Source organism: Denticeps clupeoides, chromosome 15, assembly GCF_900700375.1.
Source record: "Denticeps clupeoides chromosome 15, fDenClu1.1, whole genome shotgun sequence".
Lineage (NCBI taxonomy): Eukaryota > Metazoa > Chordata > Actinopteri > Clupeiformes > Denticipitidae > Denticeps > Denticeps clupeoides.
In genome coordinates this window covers 12,257,945-12,275,566 of record NC_041721.1, presented here as the reverse complement: position 1 = coordinate 12,275,566, position 17,622 = coordinate 12,257,945, and the positions used below count along the sequence as shown (strand labels likewise).

Here is a 17,622-nt window from a genome sequence, read left to right as displayed (position 1 = left end):
AATCTCTTACCCCGCCAGCGGGATCTTTTTGGTCCAGTGTTTTAATTACAGCATCCTTTAGAATCTTCTGCAGCTTTCAAGTAACCTGTTCTTCCTTGAGACTTTTCTTTTGTCATAACACGGGACGCTAACAAGCATGTTTCTTGACAGAAGTGTCATGGAATGAAAAAGAAAAAAAAAGCACCAGTCGGCGCATCCTTTTGACATTTTCACAGACAGAATGTTTTAATATTGAATTGTGTCAGCACTCGGACTGGAACCTTGCGGCGGATTGACGCGTTTGAAGTTAAACAGTTGTGAATGAGGTGGGGTAATCCGAATGCTGAGTGGGAGAGTGCACACAGGGAAATCTGATTTAACTAAATTAAAAAAAGGTTTTATTTTCTGCTTCCAAAATAATAATAAAAATGATATCATGTTAGATTATGTCATTTTTTTTGTAAGTGAATACATGGATTAAAACATATAAATACATAAATGCACATATATCATTTCTTTTAAAAAAAAACATAATGACAAAGAAAGGGTTTGGTAAGTATTTGTCTAATACAGTTACATTTGCATTGCTGGTCCATAAAGTGGTTGAGTAAGGCACGTCAGGGAAAATGAGAAGATGGACAAACATTATCTTTTTCTACATTTCTTTTGCGTGACATTGCATCTCATGGAAAAACAGAAAATCCTTAATGCACCGGGTTCATGTGTAGAGTAAACCAGTCTTTCAGTGTTTAGACGCCGTACAGTGTGTCGCACCTGCCAGCGTCAGCATCTCCCTTTTTATGTTCTTCTGACTTTATGTTGGTAATGTTCAGTGTTGACCAACAGAACTGTTTGGAATGGGAGTTTGGTTGGTTGCACTCAGGCAAGCCTTCTTTCAAGGCAACTCAGGAGTGTCCTCAGGTTAGTGTGAGGTGGTCCAACAATCGGTCATCAGAGATCGTCCCCGTCATCCGTGCTGAAGCTGCTCCGGCGGCTGCTCTCCTTGGAGGCAGCAGGTGAGGTGGCCGAAAGCAGCGGGTCGGCACCAAATGGCGAAAGCGCATTGTCCATCAGGATCTCATCCAGTCGGTGCTCTTCCTTGAGCGTGGCGGTGAAGAAGTCTGTGAAGTGTGACAGTGGGTCAGAGAAGGTGGTGGAGCCATCGCCTGCCTCCACGGCCCCTGAGCCACCGCTGGCCCCCATTGGACCCCCTGATGTTGGTGGGGCTCCTGGCTGTGAGCCCACAGCTGTCGTTCTGGACAGGTAGTCTCTCCCATTCAAGTCTTCCTGGTACATGGGTGCCTGCTGGGCTGGAGGAGGGGGACCCTGGGCTTGTGCTCCCTGGGCCGGGTGTTGCTGCTGCTTGAGGAGGTGTGAGGAGAGCTCCACTGCCCCGAGCGCCGTGGCCATGCTGGGAAGTCCATGGGCCCGAGCCTGGATCTCCAGTTCCTGAAAGACAGACACTTGCTGTAATGGGTGATAGCTAGGAGCTGGAGGGCTTCTGCCTTTCACACCAGCCACCACAAGTGAAGGCATTTCCACAAAATGCTGCTTCCTGCCGGTGGCTGACGATGATGGATAGATTTTAAATACCAGCCTAATTTAGTAGCAAGGGGTTATTCACCTAGTCCTTGACTATTAGCATGTCTTTAACACCCCCCCTTCCCATTCCAGACAAAATCTTCCCTGAGGGCTTCAGGACCATAAACAAGACAAGAGGAAGAGCAGGGAGGAGGCCAATCACAAACGATCATCAATCAGTCAATAGCGGGTCGGCAGTGTGGCTCAGCACCTTCATTCCTTCTGGATGAGTTTGGGTCCACATGCCCCAGTGTGGCTTCCCGCAGAATACATTTGAATCAGACATCTGTTAAATGGCTGAAGCACCTCAATTTTTACCTTCTCTTTACAACTGTTGGACAATAGATGGGTGTTTGTGTCCTATCCATTCTGTGTTTCTTTTTTGAACTCTGATAATATGGTTGTAGCTCCATATCTGGAATTGACAGGCCTTTTGAGGTTCTATTCATGAGGCGTCCTGTACCACATGCCTTCGCCCGGTGAAAAAGTCAGTGTCCGGCAAATTTAATGTTTAATTTAACTATTATTTGGCCTTTAAAACGAGTAGCCTGTTAATCTTGTGGTGATGCAAAGGCTCACCATTTAATTAGTGATTATTGAATCAATCCTCACTTCCTAGCAGGAAAAAATGCAGGCCCATATTTTCCAGGAGGTTCTATGGGCAGGTTACTGAATGGGCTTCATAATATAATTTTATTATTGTTATTAATAAACATGTATTATTATACTTCTTTTCACTATATGATTTTTCTCTTGGGATTTAAGGATCTGTTACATCTTGGGTTCATGGATTAAGCCTAATCCTAGACATTGATATTTTCTTTTAGTCTTAGTATTAAAATATTCTTAGTACTAAAAATGCCTGATTAAATCATGTCATAACTCTGAGAGTTTTAAAATGCTTTTAAAATCAACCATCAGCATGTCTTTCTTAGACCAAGTGACTTGCACAACTCTGATCCATCCCAATCAGTGTTTGTGCCTTTCAAGTTGAGGCGAGTGTCACTGCGTACCTGGATCCGCAGCAGCAGCCTCCTGTTGGCCTGCTCCAGCTTCTTCTGCCGGTTCTCCAGCTCCCGGGCATGCTGCTGCTCCTTCTGCAGCCACTTAATGTACTCCACCGAGGCCTTGAGGATAGTGCCTTTGTTCCAACGCATGTCACTGCCGGGGGGAGATGTAAAAGATAACCTTTAACACACAGGCCTGTGCGTCAGCAAGGAAGGAAAAACTTACAAAGGCCCCATTTTTAATATGAAAACGAAATGGTGATTTACATGGCCAATTATTCATTCCCGGACATTACATTGCTTCTGAATGGGAATTTTAATAGAATAGTTAAGTACATCTGCAGAGAGTCCATTCTGCTGCCCTTGTATGGTAAAATTAATCCCTGAACAAAAATGGGTGTCGGAAAAAAGGTAAAAAGGGAAAAAAGTGGACTTCGGAGAGGAAGCAAAGAGCAGTCATTCCTAAAACCATTACATTTTAAAATGGAAGACGCCCTGGTTAAAACCGTCCCTTTCTCTGGAATAAGACGTCGCTCCGATCAGAGCTAATAATCTCCTTTATCTTGTGCTAATGGCACGGAGACAGCAGTAACCTTCCATTTAAAGTCGATCAGAAGTTCAATTGAGCTGGGCCGGTGGATCTCCTCAGCAGTTCCATGTTGATTTCTGTGGGCCAATTGTTCCCCAACTTTGATTCGGAGGGTTGAGTGGAGTTAAGATCCCCCCACTCCCCGTTCTTGTCATTTCCAGGGCTCACTTCTTTGAATCGCCAAGCGCAAGATTGTATGGCCATTAGGATTTCTCTCAAACTTAGCCCAAGTATGATAATGGCTCACAGGGATGTTCCTTGATATACATTTACATATCCCCCTTTTGCTCTCCTTGAGAAAAATCTTTTTGGTCTTTTGCGTTATTGCAAGTCTAATTAGAAGGAAATTAGGTAGGAACTTACGGGTCATTTGACTTGGGTATCAGTGTGCCAAGCTCCTTGATTCTGTAGTTAATGTTGTACCTTCTTCGTCTTTCAACTAGAAAATGAGAGAGAGGGAACATTAGTAATTTAATAAAAACTACAAAATCGCTGGAAGTGACAGGATTTCTGCCGTAGGGAACTTACTTAAATTGTGGTTGTCTTTTTTCTGACGCTCTTTGGCTAGCACCCTCGTGTCGTGCTCTGTGATGTAGCAGAGAAATGGAAAGGTGTACTTTAATGACGGATATTTCCTATAAAATGACAGCAGAGCTTGTCACTATAAACGGTCTTTGTTTTTTTGTTTTTTTTTATTTCGAGGACACACAGTGCCATCTCTTGGCCTTGTTGAAGTCGTCACTGTGCTCTCTTTTAAAACAACGTGCACACACCGCAATTAACTAAGCTTAACAAATGTCCTGATGTACTGAAGCGAGGGGTTTGGCGTGGAGAACGAGCCATCAAGCCCTCGTATTCACATTCATCCCAAATGATATAATTGGGAGCTGTGATTGGATTTCTCAATTTGCTTTCCATTGATTCAATAAGGTCATTTAAGCTTGGTGTAACAAGCCCATTGTCTAGCAGCACACTTATATGAAAAAGATCATAATTTACTTATTTGCTCGCTGGAGTGAAAAGTTCTTGAGGCATCCTTTCTATTTCCTAAATCAATTAGCTTTACTTGATGCATGACATTCATAAAAAAAAGAGCCTCAAAGAGCCCTTTGTATTTTTGGCTCCTTCATATAAAGAATACATGCCTCCATATTCAGCTAAATGGCCTGCAGATAATTCAACTAGAGGCCAGACGTGGCACACTTTTACAGTGTTTATAAAAAGTCAACGTAAAAACATATCTGCTTCCCTTGATTTGACCGGATGGGACTCAATATCTTATTCTAAAGCAGATTTTTCCACCTCTGTCTGTGTGTTGGTATTTTGATGGTCTAATAGGCCTATGAACCAGAAGACCCAGGTTCAAACACCCCACTTACTACCATTGTGTCCCTGAGTAAGACACTTAACCCTGAGTGTCTCCAGGGGGACTGTCCCTGTAAATACTGATTGTAAGTCGCTATGGGTAAATGTAGTCTGTGGGTGACTCTAAAGGAAGCTGCTGTGGGGTTTCGTACCCTGTGACCTCCCTTTTAACACTGAGCTTCATGGGACATGAGTTGGGTGTCATTTCGTCAGCAGAGGCAGTCATACCTTGATCGCTGCCGTAGATGTCCAGCATGCTGCTGCTCAGGGACACCTTGTGATGGAGGTGGATGAGACAGGGGGATGGATGGAGGGAGGGGAGGAAGGAAGGAAAATAAAGGTTTAGTATTAGACAACGGTGTTCTGGGGTGTTACAAATGAAACTGCTGTGAGGTGGAGGTCTGGGTCGTTATTCAAACTGATTCTCCACATATCACAAAGCAGATAAATCAACATGAGAATGAGTGAGAGGCAGTTGGGGGCTGGGCCTTTAATCACTCATGTCACAATACATGCAGGGACACTGACATCTTCATTGAGAGCATATGTGGCATAATGCTAATGTAATGAAAATGTGCAAAATGCAATATTTTACATATATTTTTCTTGTGTGGGAACACATAGTTAATTTTTATTTAGACACTTTTACTTAATTAAAGTAAAAAATTTGGGATTTAAATTGCCTTCGGAGGTTCTATTTCCAAATACTCCTTGCACACCCTTCATTTCTATATACTTTTCCTATACGGTTGCGTTACACTGATTATTGCTGCTTAAATCATGTAACCGTCTAGTGAACATCTCATTTAAGCATCTGACACGTTCGTGCAAAAAAAAATTGCTACACAATGTAAAGCAATTTTTAATGACATCCTAAAGCTGATAGGCTTGTCTTATATGGGGGGAGGGAGCGGTGGCATTTTATCAAAATGAAGGATTGCGACAGTGGTCGGACTGCTGGCATCCTAATCACTTCAATCCATCCCAATCTGTTTTTCCTGGATATGTTGACATGGCGAAACGGCATGATGCATCGCACTGTATGACTAATTAGAATGAATTGATCCGTTTAAACATGGTATCATTTCTGAACAAGCCCATTGGGAGTGTATGCATTAGCCCAATCCACTGCCTCACTGATTCACCCTGATGTAATCTTTCTCACACACACACACATTCTTACATCTTTGTAAGGATCTAGGGTAATTAATACTTCTGATGTATGTATTATAAATGGGTTACCATACACAGTTATTCAAATTGTGGGCTATAGTAAGCTTAACACAAAACCTATGTAAGTTTTTAAAAAATAAAAAAAAAGAAATTACACATTAACACCAAATCTCACACAGGCCCACACCCTGTAGTATGATGGCTTTTTTGGGGAATGCTGAACGTCAGATTCTCCATCTGTCCAACATGCTTCTGCAGTTAGTGCAGGTGTGGCCATAATTGTGATTCAGACGGTTCTTTGTCTGACCACCAGCACCAGCTCACAATGCAAGAATGTCTGCTCAGTTTTCGGTCACACTGGGGCTACTTGTTCCCTCAAACACCCGTGCATTTTTTGGGTCGTTAGCTTCTTAAGGCAGCCATTTAGAGCAGGAATTTATCCCCAAAACTAGATTACATGGCCCATGTCTCATTCAAAACCCAGCTGTTTTCTCTTTGTCTCCTTGGCGCAAAAAAAGTCAGTTTTAGCTAGTGCACTGCACTGCGCAAGTGTAGGAGAAGGCGTAAAACGTGTCACAGTCTAATTAATACTCTATTCCCTGGTGTCACAAAAAACCTCAGCATCTAACAGCGTCATCGGTGGGTTAATCTGTAGATTCAGGCTTATGGCGAGAAGCGCTCTAATCTTTTTCTCTTGTTAAGAAGATGAACTTTGACTGCGAGCTGCACTTAATCTGACCTCATACGCAGTTGTTCTCTTTTCTTTCCCAGGAAAGCCACAAGCTGATAGGAGATGACATCTCATACGCGTCACATAAAGTATTTTGTGTGAGTCCCATTATTACATACTTACATTGTTCTGCATAATGAGGTTAGGTTCCATACATCCTCCATCATTGAAACCGGATTCAAGGCTAATTAAGTCATCAATAACTTCATCCATTGGAAACTGAAAGAAAACAGCAGTTACTTTTACAATGTACCTCTTTTTTACACAATTTAAATAGAATATCGTATTCAACAAAACATGAAACACAGGATAGTGGAAGGGAGTGGAAGGAAGGGGGAAAGGACGACTGTAATCAGACTAGTTTCTCATCACTTCGATTAATGAAGTCATTGGTGAACAGGAATGAGGAGGAGGATGAAGGAAGCAGCTCACCTCGGTGTCATGGCTGGTGGGAGCCAGGGTGAGGAGGGTGACCGGGCTGTTCGGAGTGCTGCAGTCGCTCACGGGGGGCATGTGTCCATTGCGCATGACTGGCACGGCACCCAAGGGCTGCACGGCGTGAGGGTGGGGTCCAGGGTGGGCCTGGCTGGCGAGCTTGGTGCCTATGCTCAGGTACTGCTTCACCTGTTGAGCCTGGGCCTGGTGGAGGTGGTACTTGGAGTTTTCCAGGTGGCTTTGGACCTACAAGAGTGGACACAGGGCAATTTACAAAACTGAACTGACAAGTGTAGAACAAGAAGAAGCAAACATTTTAAAAAAGAATAAAAAAGCTTGCATAAACAAAGCTAAGAAGAAACAGAAATCAATCAAAAGCAAAATAAAGTCCCCAAGTTTTTTTAGTTTTTGTAACTCAGTCTGATGAAACATGTCTACTTCAAGAATCACACTGTAAATATCACATCAGGATCTTCTTTATCTGCAAAAAAAAATGCACCAGCCTCCAATAAATCATTCAGATCGCTCTCCTCTCAGAGAAGCCCACGGCCCGAAGTTCTTACATTGGAAAGTCGCGCTCCGTCTCGCATCGTGAAGTAGCTACAGTCGGTTAAATGTGGCATTCTCAGCACGAGCGTTTCTCCGTCGCCCGCTTCCTCTCCGGTCCCTTTTTTCCCCCTCGGAGGAGGAACTCAAGTAGGATCCTAAGTGTGGCGCTTTTGGCGGAGGTGGTAGTAGACTGGAGAGGAGCTACGTAACGACTGTCTCCTCCTCTCCTGCAGGTCCCTTATAAACAGAGAGGGACCGAACGCTAAATGACCTAATTAGCGGAAAGGTCAGGCTAGCCCCCTTTTATTGCATAGCGTGGTAATCACTTCAAACAGAGCCCAGTCAGATTACCCCGGGTTTGATCACAACAGGATATCTGCCTTTGGCCCGTATCAGTAATTTGAAGGAACCTCCCAGTTCTGAGTGTGTAGGACGGCCGTTCACAAATCTCCCACTTTGCACAACTTCTGCTGGAGGCGGTCGAGCACAATTGCTGCTTGTTCTGTGTGTGTTTTTTTAAATAACTTAGCCAAGGCCATTTTTATCGACACGCTGAGAGCAGACATTGTTGTCTACCGAAACACAAAAGAATAACGGACATAAAAAAGGGAGTTCTCAAAAAAAAAGAGAACTCTAATTTTAGTTTACTGCACATCGTAAAACTAAATGCGATAATTAGGGCTCACATTTTTATTTATTTATTTTAAGGGGGTCACAATTTTAGCCAAGGACATAGAATGTCATTACCAGTCTTATTTATATTTTTAGATCTATAAAACATACGAGCAATGGGTAGATTTTTGCTTTATGCAGCTTTGAACTTCACCTGAGAATTACGATATTGTGACCCACGCAAACACAAATCAGCTGCATTGTTTGTGTCATTTACAACTCAAGAGAGGCGTTGTGTGAAACCCTTTCTGATGTAAATCAGTCCTCAGCGTTCAAACAAGCTTACATTAGATAATTCAGTTTCTCCTAATATGTCACAGCAGATTTGAATTCAGTCGAACAGCTGAGCAACAAATATATCATGAAAGATGATGCAAAGTCTTTTTGAAATTATTATCTTGGAACATTCTGTCATGCTTTGGCAAGTGACATTCCGCGGTCAGAAAGAGGAGCATCACTTGTCTATTACTGTAGCCCGTCACATAATACAACAATTTTATCAAGTTCATGAAATGCATAGATGAGAACTTCATCTAATTTGTAAGATTTATTTTCTGTCATGTTGATTATCTGCTGGGCTAACGTGAAGAACAGATGTAATGAAAGTTGCGTTTGGCGGCCATGCTCCAGGGGTCAGAGGGAGAGTGGCCCTATCAAGGATGAAACAAGTCACTGTGTGTTCCCAAGTCAATATTAACTCTCTCCTTCAGGATGGAGCGAGGCCTGCCAGCTCTTCCGACACTCCTCTGCTTGTCTGTGGCGAGGACTGTCCTTGACTCACGTCTTCTCCCCTCACTACTGTAAATGCAGGAGACACGCTTATTAAGACTGTAATTTCATTCCTGTCACAATGGCTCTACAGAACGGCTAATCCAGGCCTGCGTGTGCAGTGCTGCGTCCATGAATATGTCAAATTGAGGGTGATCACGCACACACACTGTTGCACTCTGGACAGCTTTGAATTTTGGGGGAATAATGAAAATGATAACTTTATAAAAGTTGATCTCAATCAAAACGTCCAGTCAGTGAGGTTGCATGTGTAATGGAGAAGGACTACTTTGACATCCCTGGATGTTAATTCATAATATGCATATATTCTATATATGCATATTTATAATGTGCTAAATAACATCTTTTTGGAAGCTGATTACACAGTGAGAATGTGAGGAGCAGACGTGAATCTTGGCAGGAAGTGGCCACCAGGAGGCTTTGCATTCCAGTCAAATGTAATAGGGAGTCTAAGGTCTGAGGAGGCTACATGGCGCATTCTGCCTTCAGATCTGCTCAGATTGTTTGGAGCAAAGCACCATCATGATGGAAGAATGGTACTTTGAGGATGCTTCACATCAGCAGTGACCAGTCCGCGGAAACTAAACCGTTTGTGGGTTAACTTAAAGATGTACAAATTCTGGTAATTACAGTTCTCAAACAGCCCTGGTCACTTTCTATTAAGCCTTAGGAGTTTCAATAAATTTGCAAAAATTCCCATGCAGTAGTAACTGCAGTAGTTTCAAGAAATTTCAGTCATGCATAATCTTTGCTTTTATAATTGTCCTTCCAATTGTTTACCTTTATTTATTATTTAGAAATTAAATTAAAAGGTTTACTAAATAAAATCTAAAGTTTAAGTTTAAATGTTTAAGAGTTAAACCATTATCTACTTTTATAAATCAGATATTGTAACTCTAGAAAGTAAGTTGCATTTTTAAATAATATTGACATTACTGAGAAATTTTCCCACTTAAATAAAAAGGTAACTATTTGACAGAATAAGTACATAGTCTTGACTAAAGAACAAGAGTACCTGAACGGAGCATCTGCTGAACCCCTAGGAAAGCGGCAGCAGACCTTCTACAGCTGTTCTCTGTTCGAATGGCAGCTACGGTGGTATAAACCTGGCCTGTAGTTGAGCAGACATTGCTAAACATTGTTTCACTGTTGCTCAAGTTCTTCTTTCACTTCAAAAAAGGGCCGTGTTATGAAACCCTGGGACGGTTCGCTTTAGAAATCATGGAGAAAACCATAACTGGATGGAAGTTTAAGGACCTTCCCAGTGAGGATCCAGAATGAGGTGCAATACGGATCCAGAGTCCAACAGGAATGATGTTCGCTTTGATTGATAGACAGAACTGCTAAGGAAATGATGACATTTCTGTACGACTGAAGGAACGCATGTGGTGGGTTTCTAACCAGCACATCACCAGCCCGTAACACTGATGTCTTGTGAAAGGAAGAGAAAGTAGAGCTAGCACAACCCACAGCACCAAATCACGAAGTTGGACCGACCACAATGACCAGTCATTGTTCTTTTGCAACATTTTTTTTTTTATATTCCGATGACTGTCTTCCAACAGCCGTTTAAGACCATTATCCCAGCTTTGAGCCATGATGTGCCACATGCAAATCCTTTTGCTTTCCCAGACATTTAAAGTTTTCCCTCAATGTGTTTTATATTGTTCTCTTCAGTTTAATCCTATTATTATACTTTTATGTTATTTTCTTCAGCCCTATTTGTTGCTTCTACCGTCCATGTATTTTACTGTGTTCTTCTTATGTATATCTGTGTGTCGCTTTATGCCTGTACAGCACTTTGGTGCAGTGAAACTGCTGTTAAAGTTGACTTGACTTGACTACTGACAATTTTTACATTGTAGAATATATCTAAAACATATTTTAGACTCTCCAAGGCAGCAAATTTGTGCTGCGATTGTTTTCCAACAGTTCTGAACGAGTCCCTATGTTGGCTTATTACTGTTCACTTATGAGCATCTCATAAAGCTGCATCGGAAGATTTAGAGAAGTGAAGCGAGACAACTCTGAACTACCTTATTCATGAAACATACCTGTTTTTCTTCTTTTAAATAAATATATTCTTGTATGCCTCCATCATACTCTCCTTAACCTTCATATATAAGTAGATAGACAGACAGATAGATAAAAAAAGAATTTTTGTGCAAACTTTTGACTGGAAGTGTAATTAGAAGGTATAACCTGAGTTTTACAGTTGCAGCTCATGCCCCTTTTGAAATTTACATCATTATACTCCTGGTCCGATTATACTCCATAATCGGACCAGGTTTTTTTTTCAGAAAGTGTGACATTATTGCTAAAATGCTTCCATCATTTAAAAACAGACAGATACACTGGTCATGCATGCAAACACCAAACACCTACCGGCAGCAGCTGGATCTCTGTGAGCGAGATCACCTTCACCACACAGCAGCAGCTCATGGCTCCTGGCAGCAACGGGTACATTAAACCAGAGAGACAGTGCATAGGCACAAAAACACGCTTATTACCTGCTGCCAGGTCTCAGTTTACACCCTTTGTGAGTCCAGGCGAGCAGTAAAAAAATAGGTGGGGTGGGACAGGGCAGGGATTCACAGTGAGAAAGAGAGGAATAGAGAACACATTGGTATCCGCTGAAAAAGCAAGCTTGGTAAAGGAAAGGTATGACGCATCAGATTCAGGAGCCAAGAGGGCTTCCTCTAAACGTGAGAGATGTGTGTGTGTGTGTGTGTGTGTGTGTGTGTGTGTGTGTGTGTGTGTGTGTGTGTGTTGGTGGGGGGAATTCAGTGCTGGTGAATCGTGAAAGGCCTGACGGAGGCAGAATTTTGGTAGGCGGCGTGTGATATATGGGGGTTGGTTGGGGGGGGTTGTTGTTCCTGCTTCGGTTCCTGACTGAGTTCTGCTCAACCCTGACTCAGCACACCTCCCTCACCCACCAGGTTATCTCTCTGACACACACTTCCTAGAAGACCCCACAAACCGCTTCACACACATGCACACACATCGCAACAAAATCATATACAACAAAATACTGGTGGATACTGTAAGTCAAGTTCTTTATAACTAATAAACAGAGCACACATACAACCACTTTCCTCGGCCATAGCACCAGTATGTGCTGTGGTGGAACAATGCAAACGTCTGCATCATCAAATGTGTTTCCTGTTTGCCCGAAATGCCTGCCAAAAACTGTCCATGTAATAGGGGTGAAAGGTAAGAGGATTATTGTTTACATTAGTCTTTTAAAAATGCCATGGGTTTTAGTGTGGGTGTTTAAATGTAAATGTGTGTGAAACAGTTCTTGTACTTAATTGTATGCTGAGGCAAAAGTGCAGACTTTCCTTATATAAGTAAAGTATGGATAATTGTGTTAAAATACTCTAGTGGAAGCTGAATTACTTAACTTGATTGAAAATGAAAAAACATTATATGCTCTTAGGCATAAATATCACAACCCTGTGTCATTTAACACATTCAAATAAATGAATGGAATTAATGCAACTGAATCAGACCTCAGGCTGTAATTAAAAAAATACAAAATGCCCTGCTGAACTCTTGCAAAAACCAAGGTAATTTGCACTAAATTTGGATTCCATTTTATTTACTGTCAGAGTCTGCCGAATGTTTTTTTTTTTCATGACAAGATCATCTCCCTGTCACTCCCCATCTGAACCTCTTTCCCACACTTGTCTCTGTGCTAATTAAATATGCACTCTACCAAGGTTAATTAAATCATTGCCAAATGTGTGATTAATAGCTTACATTTTAATCAATTGAAACCTCTAATTATTACAATTGTAAAGAAATAGAAATTTCATTTAATAGCTGATGAATTTATTCAGTGTGAGCGAATAGAGTGCAAGCGGAGATGAAAAAGATGGACATTGACCTCTTTTTATGCATCACGTGCAAAGATTGCTACCCTAGTGAGACCGTATTTTCTCTGTGTGTTCATGTTGAAAATGTTTTGATGTCATGGTGGAATGCAATAGACTAGTAACAGTAAATACCACTCAAATCAACTGAAGCTAGAATAAACAGTACAGATTTTCAAATAGATTTAAATGTAAATGTTAAATATGCAGTAGACATTTCGCAAAAGTACAGTAGCAAAGTATTCATACTTTTGAAGGAGTGTGTTTTTCACTAGTGTGTGTGTTCCTCCTAAAAAGTCCTGGTTGGCCACTTTTCTCTCATCACTCAGGCACATCCCGAGCGCTCACCTTTGTTAGTTCCACACACAGCATGTTTAAAACATGAGAGACTTCCAGTAAGAGTTGGGCCGCTTCACAGACTCCACTTCAAAGTCCATCTTCCACATCTGAGGACTGTTTTATCCGAGTAGAAAAGGAATGCATAATGGCAACTGCAACTTAATGATTCGTATATGAATTAAATATTATGCCCATTTTAACTGTATTATACTAGTGTCGTGCTGTTACCTCTGAGAGACTATATTTGCGCTATACCCACAACTCAAAACGGAAAAAAAGAATAAAAATAAGACACAAAAAAACTTATTCTGTTTTTTGCCCGGTGATTAACATCAGGATATCAAAAGTAGAGCAGGCATTTTTACTTTCGGGATAAACGTGCCCAGATAAATGTTTTGTTATATCCTTGGCTTAAATCGGGATTGGTTACTGTACACTGCGGAGCTAGAGCATCCTGGGAGGAGGAGCAGGAATGAAAGAGAACAGAAATCACTCAGAATTTGTAGGTTAATGTTTACATATGGCCATAGCGGCCTGTGAGCGGAAGGTGAAGCGAATCCTTTAAGGTTACACAAACAAATTCATACGTTGCTGTAACGTTTGTGTGCCCCAAAGGCACTGAATGCGGTGCAGTGTTCGTGCTCCTTTCAGAGAGAGATGCAATTACGCACTAATTACATTTAGCCCACAAATCAAATCAATCGCCGCTGTCAGGGCTGACAAGGCTGCCATTCAGAAGCACACCTGAGAGGAATGCCCACCCTCACCAGAGCAGATTTAATTGTGCTAGTCGCTGCTTCTCACCCCCGGAGGGAAAATACGTGAAGGCACTGAGACAGTGCTGTCCTTCACCTACAGCACTTTCCCACTGTGTACCGGTACCCAGCTGCTGGGGGGTGGTTGTCACAGTGCAACTGTATTGTTGCACCCTGCATTGCCAGCGGCCCATAGGTCAGAAAGACCCTCAGGTAGTTGCTGCAAATGTTTGATGGGATTATCACATTTGTACTGGGGCCAAAAATATCAAGTTCCTGTGACCTCCTGTTCACCTGTGTTCCCTTACTAAGGCTTAAAGCATGGATATTAAAGGAGAAGTTTCTTTATACACTATAGGCCAGTGGTCTGGGACCAAATCTAAGTGACTGGTTGTTGACGTGTAATGTGACAACACTTACTGTACGTGTAATTTAATTAATTAATCAAAATCGCCACCCCTTACTTTTATCACAATTTGGCTTGATCTACTAAACCCACATCCAGGGTAGAGATTGCCTATTGGATAAGGAACTTGTAACTAATGGGTTGTGGGTTACTGGGGTACCATCCCCACACTGCTCCGTGGGCGCTTTTCACGGCTGCCCACTGCTCACTAAGGTGATGGGTTAAATGCAGAGGACACAGTGTGTACTTTAACTTCACTTTAACTTCAAAACAATATGTCTTGTTCAGTAATGTGTTCCTATTTTAGTTCATTTCAGCATCTCACTCAGACAAAAAAAAAGTGGGTACAGTGGGTAGTTTTCTTGCCCTGTCTTAAATGACCCTTGACACATTCTTCTTTATACTTCTGCAAGACAAGTGAGCCTCCATCTTAAAAAGCATTTCACATTTCAAACTGCTCCCAGGTTAAATTTGGTTATAGAGCAGCATTTAAGCAGGGATGATGGTTCGAGCCTCCCTTTATTGACAGTCCATGCCTGCAACATGAATGCTTGAGCTAAGAGGAAGTTTTGCTTTCAGTTTTGATAGATCACCCATCTCATGCCCAACCTTCAGCACCAGCATGCAGGGCTCCCGGGTGCCTCTCTGAAATGGCGTCTATATCTGCTGCTCAGTGGTATGTAACTAAATGAATGATTTTTTTACTGACCTGGAGATCTTTGCAGCACTGTAAGAGCATCTCTAATCTGCACTTTTGGTAGAGAGTGAATGAGAAGGCCACACCTGTAGTTCTGAGACCAAGGAGGCAGTCAGATGTGGACATGCAGATGCTCTGTACTTTCTTTCTGCCATCACAATGCGAGGCGTGACAATGACTTACGGGTCCTCTTCCTTACCCGCTAGGCAACAACTGGGGCACTGTGGCATCACTGTGCCATAGGTAAGGAAGAGGACCCGTAATCAGGAGCCGTTGCAGGTTCGAATTCCGCCAAGGTGCTATTGAAGCGCCACTGGGCAAAGTACTGTTCCCAGGCACCTTTCACGTCTGCACACTGCTCAGTAAGGTGATGGGTTAACCGCAGAAGACACGTTTTGTTGTGTATGCATCATATTGACAATCACTTCACTTTCACTGCCCCAGTCAGATATTATAGTTGGTCTGACACAACCTGATCACATTTACATTTACATTTTCATTTACATTTACAACCATTTATCAGACGCCCTTATCCAGAGCGACTTACAAGAGTAGTTACAGGGACAGGCCCCCCCTGGAGCAACATAGGGTTAAGTGTCTTGCTCAGGGACACAATGACAGTAAGCGGGAGTGTGGCGAGTGTGTTACCCACTAGGCTACTACCACCCCAATAACGTGAAGTGATTGTCACTTGTGATACACAGCAGCACAGCACACAGTGAAATGTGTCTTCTGCTTTTAACCATCACCCTGAGTGAGCAGGTGCCCGGGGAGCAGTGATTAAAGGGACTGATTTAATTGAATTATTAAGCAGTAAAAATGTACAGAAACAAAATATCTAAACAAGAGATATTAATACGAGCATATGAGAATAGCACAATGTCCCATGAACACAGACAAATCAAATCAAACAAATAGTCTGCCTTTCTGGGATGAACTGCCTCAAGAAGAAAACTGGATGAGTTTGTAGACGGTCCCTTAGTCAGTAGCACTAGCAAAGACACAAAATCTGTTTCAATTGATAATGCACGATTAACTGCTGATTAATACTGGTATCTTAAGTACACAACCAGCCATTCTTGGCAATGGCTCTCAATGTGGATAATGATTTTGCCACATAGCAGGAACTAGTGTAAATGTTTAATCTTCATTTGAAATACATATATGTTTCCAGGAGAACTAATGTAAATATTTGAATGACCACATACTCAATTAGTAGCAAAGGCAAGATATGTAAAAACAAGCTTAGTGATTAATCAGATTTCACATGCAGAGATGAATCACAAATGCTCTGATTGCTGTGTAGGCCATTGTGCCGTCTGTTGAAGCTTCAGGCATTTGAATCCCCTATAACACCTTGTTTTTTAAATGTGTTCATTTCACTTGATCATCTCATCTATGCCCAATCCTGTTCACCTTATTTTATCTTACATTCATCAGCATAACCATGAGAACTGGGTGTCATAATATCCTTTAAGGCAGCGTAGAAATGGAAACCGCAGTGCAGCCCCAGCAGTGACCCCTGAGGAAGACGTGTCAGATCTAGATTCGACCAAAGACACACACTGTATTCTCTCAGAGAGATGAAAGGCAGACCTTCTGGGAGTCGGTAGACTATGCTCCAGCCATGAGATGCTGGTTTGATGGAGCATCAGAAAAAAGGGCTAGTGCAAGCAGATATCTTGGGCTTCAGCTGCACTGTGGGAGGGTCTAGAAGCTCCTCTAGACCTTCGCTCTTACACAATGCGACTCAATGGTAGTGACTGGCTTCATCTGACTATATCTAAATATTTAGCTCTAGACATGGATGTAGGTTCAGCTATGCAGAGATAACTTCAGACATTTGTGAACATATTAATACAGATCCCAAACACAAATATTAAAGATGGACATACCAACGGTGTTTAAACTGTACATTGACAACAATGATTTGCAAACCTCATAAATCCATATTTTATTTGCAATAGAACATAGAAAACATTTGAAATGCAAAAAAATGTTTTTTTTTATTTTTGGGGGGCGGAGGTTGGGGAGCAACTGTCCCATCCAATTCAACAAGACATCATTCTTTTGTGGCCAATGTTGATTGTCTCACTTTAAACATTTGATTTCTGTGTTCTACTGTTAACAAAATATGGGTTTATGAAATTTGCAAGTCCTTCCATTTTTCTATTTACAGTTCACACAGCATCCCTACTTTTTTGGAATTAAGGTACAATTTGTAACATAGATTTATGCCTATAAACCTATTGCACCTGTTAGTTGCTGAAATGATGGAGAACGTGCACAAGAATATAACAAGGATATTGCAGCCAGTGTAAAATGACATCACAAGGAAACTTAATAATGTCTGAATTTCTGTTGGATAACTAAATTGTTTAGAGCCCAAAATAAAAGGATTTCCGTTTTTGGCCCTTTTGGATATTTAAGGACATTATCAAAACCCAAACAAGTGGCAATTACAAGAAGATAGATGATAGATACTGAGTTTGCAGGTAATCAGGTCACACTTCTGTCTCGACTCTAATGTCGAGACAAGAGCAACTTTTCTTGTTCTCAGATAAGATCGTTGGGGTACTGAAGCACAGAACACAACTATCACAAATAAGCACTGTTCAAAAGCTTTTGCTGGAGATATATTCATTACATGTCTAATTTAATTGTGCAAAATTAAATAATGC

The 17,622-nt window shown here is 41.7% G+C and overlaps 1 protein-coding gene across 3 annotated transcripts in view; it reads right to left on the bottom strand.

Moving 5' to 3' along the window:
• Nucleotides 1-373: 373 nt before the first annotated feature.
• The window catches only part of tfec (transcription factor EC), a 38,819-nt gene continuing 21,570 nt past the window's right edge, over nucleotides 374-17,622 (bottom strand). Inside the window, exons 1-9 of one of the 3 annotated variants that reach the window (XM_028955388.1) lie at nucleotides 9,885-9,981; nucleotides 7,423-8,878; nucleotides 6,857-7,105; nucleotides 6,548-6,643; nucleotides 4,750-4,795; nucleotides 3,685-3,741; nucleotides 3,520-3,595; nucleotides 2,574-2,721; nucleotides 377-1,428 (exon numbers count right to left, since the gene is read on the bottom strand). In XM_028955388.1, coding sequence (XP_028811221.1) covers nucleotides 931-1,428; nucleotides 2,574-2,721; nucleotides 3,520-3,595; nucleotides 3,685-3,741; nucleotides 4,750-4,795; nucleotides 6,548-6,643; nucleotides 6,857-7,105; nucleotides 7,423-7,482 — 1,230 coding nt within the window. In that variant the 5' untranslated portion in view covers nucleotides 7,483-8,878; nucleotides 9,885-9,981 and the 3' untranslated portion in view covers nucleotides 377-930. Of the gene's footprint in view, nucleotides 1,429-2,573; nucleotides 2,722-3,519; nucleotides 3,596-3,684; nucleotides 3,742-4,749; nucleotides 4,796-6,547; nucleotides 6,644-6,856; nucleotides 7,106-7,422; nucleotides 8,879-9,884; nucleotides 9,982-11,254; nucleotides 11,408-17,622 lie in introns of those variants that run through there. The other 2 variants (XM_028955387.1, XM_028955386.1) reach the window with 2 other exon arrangements.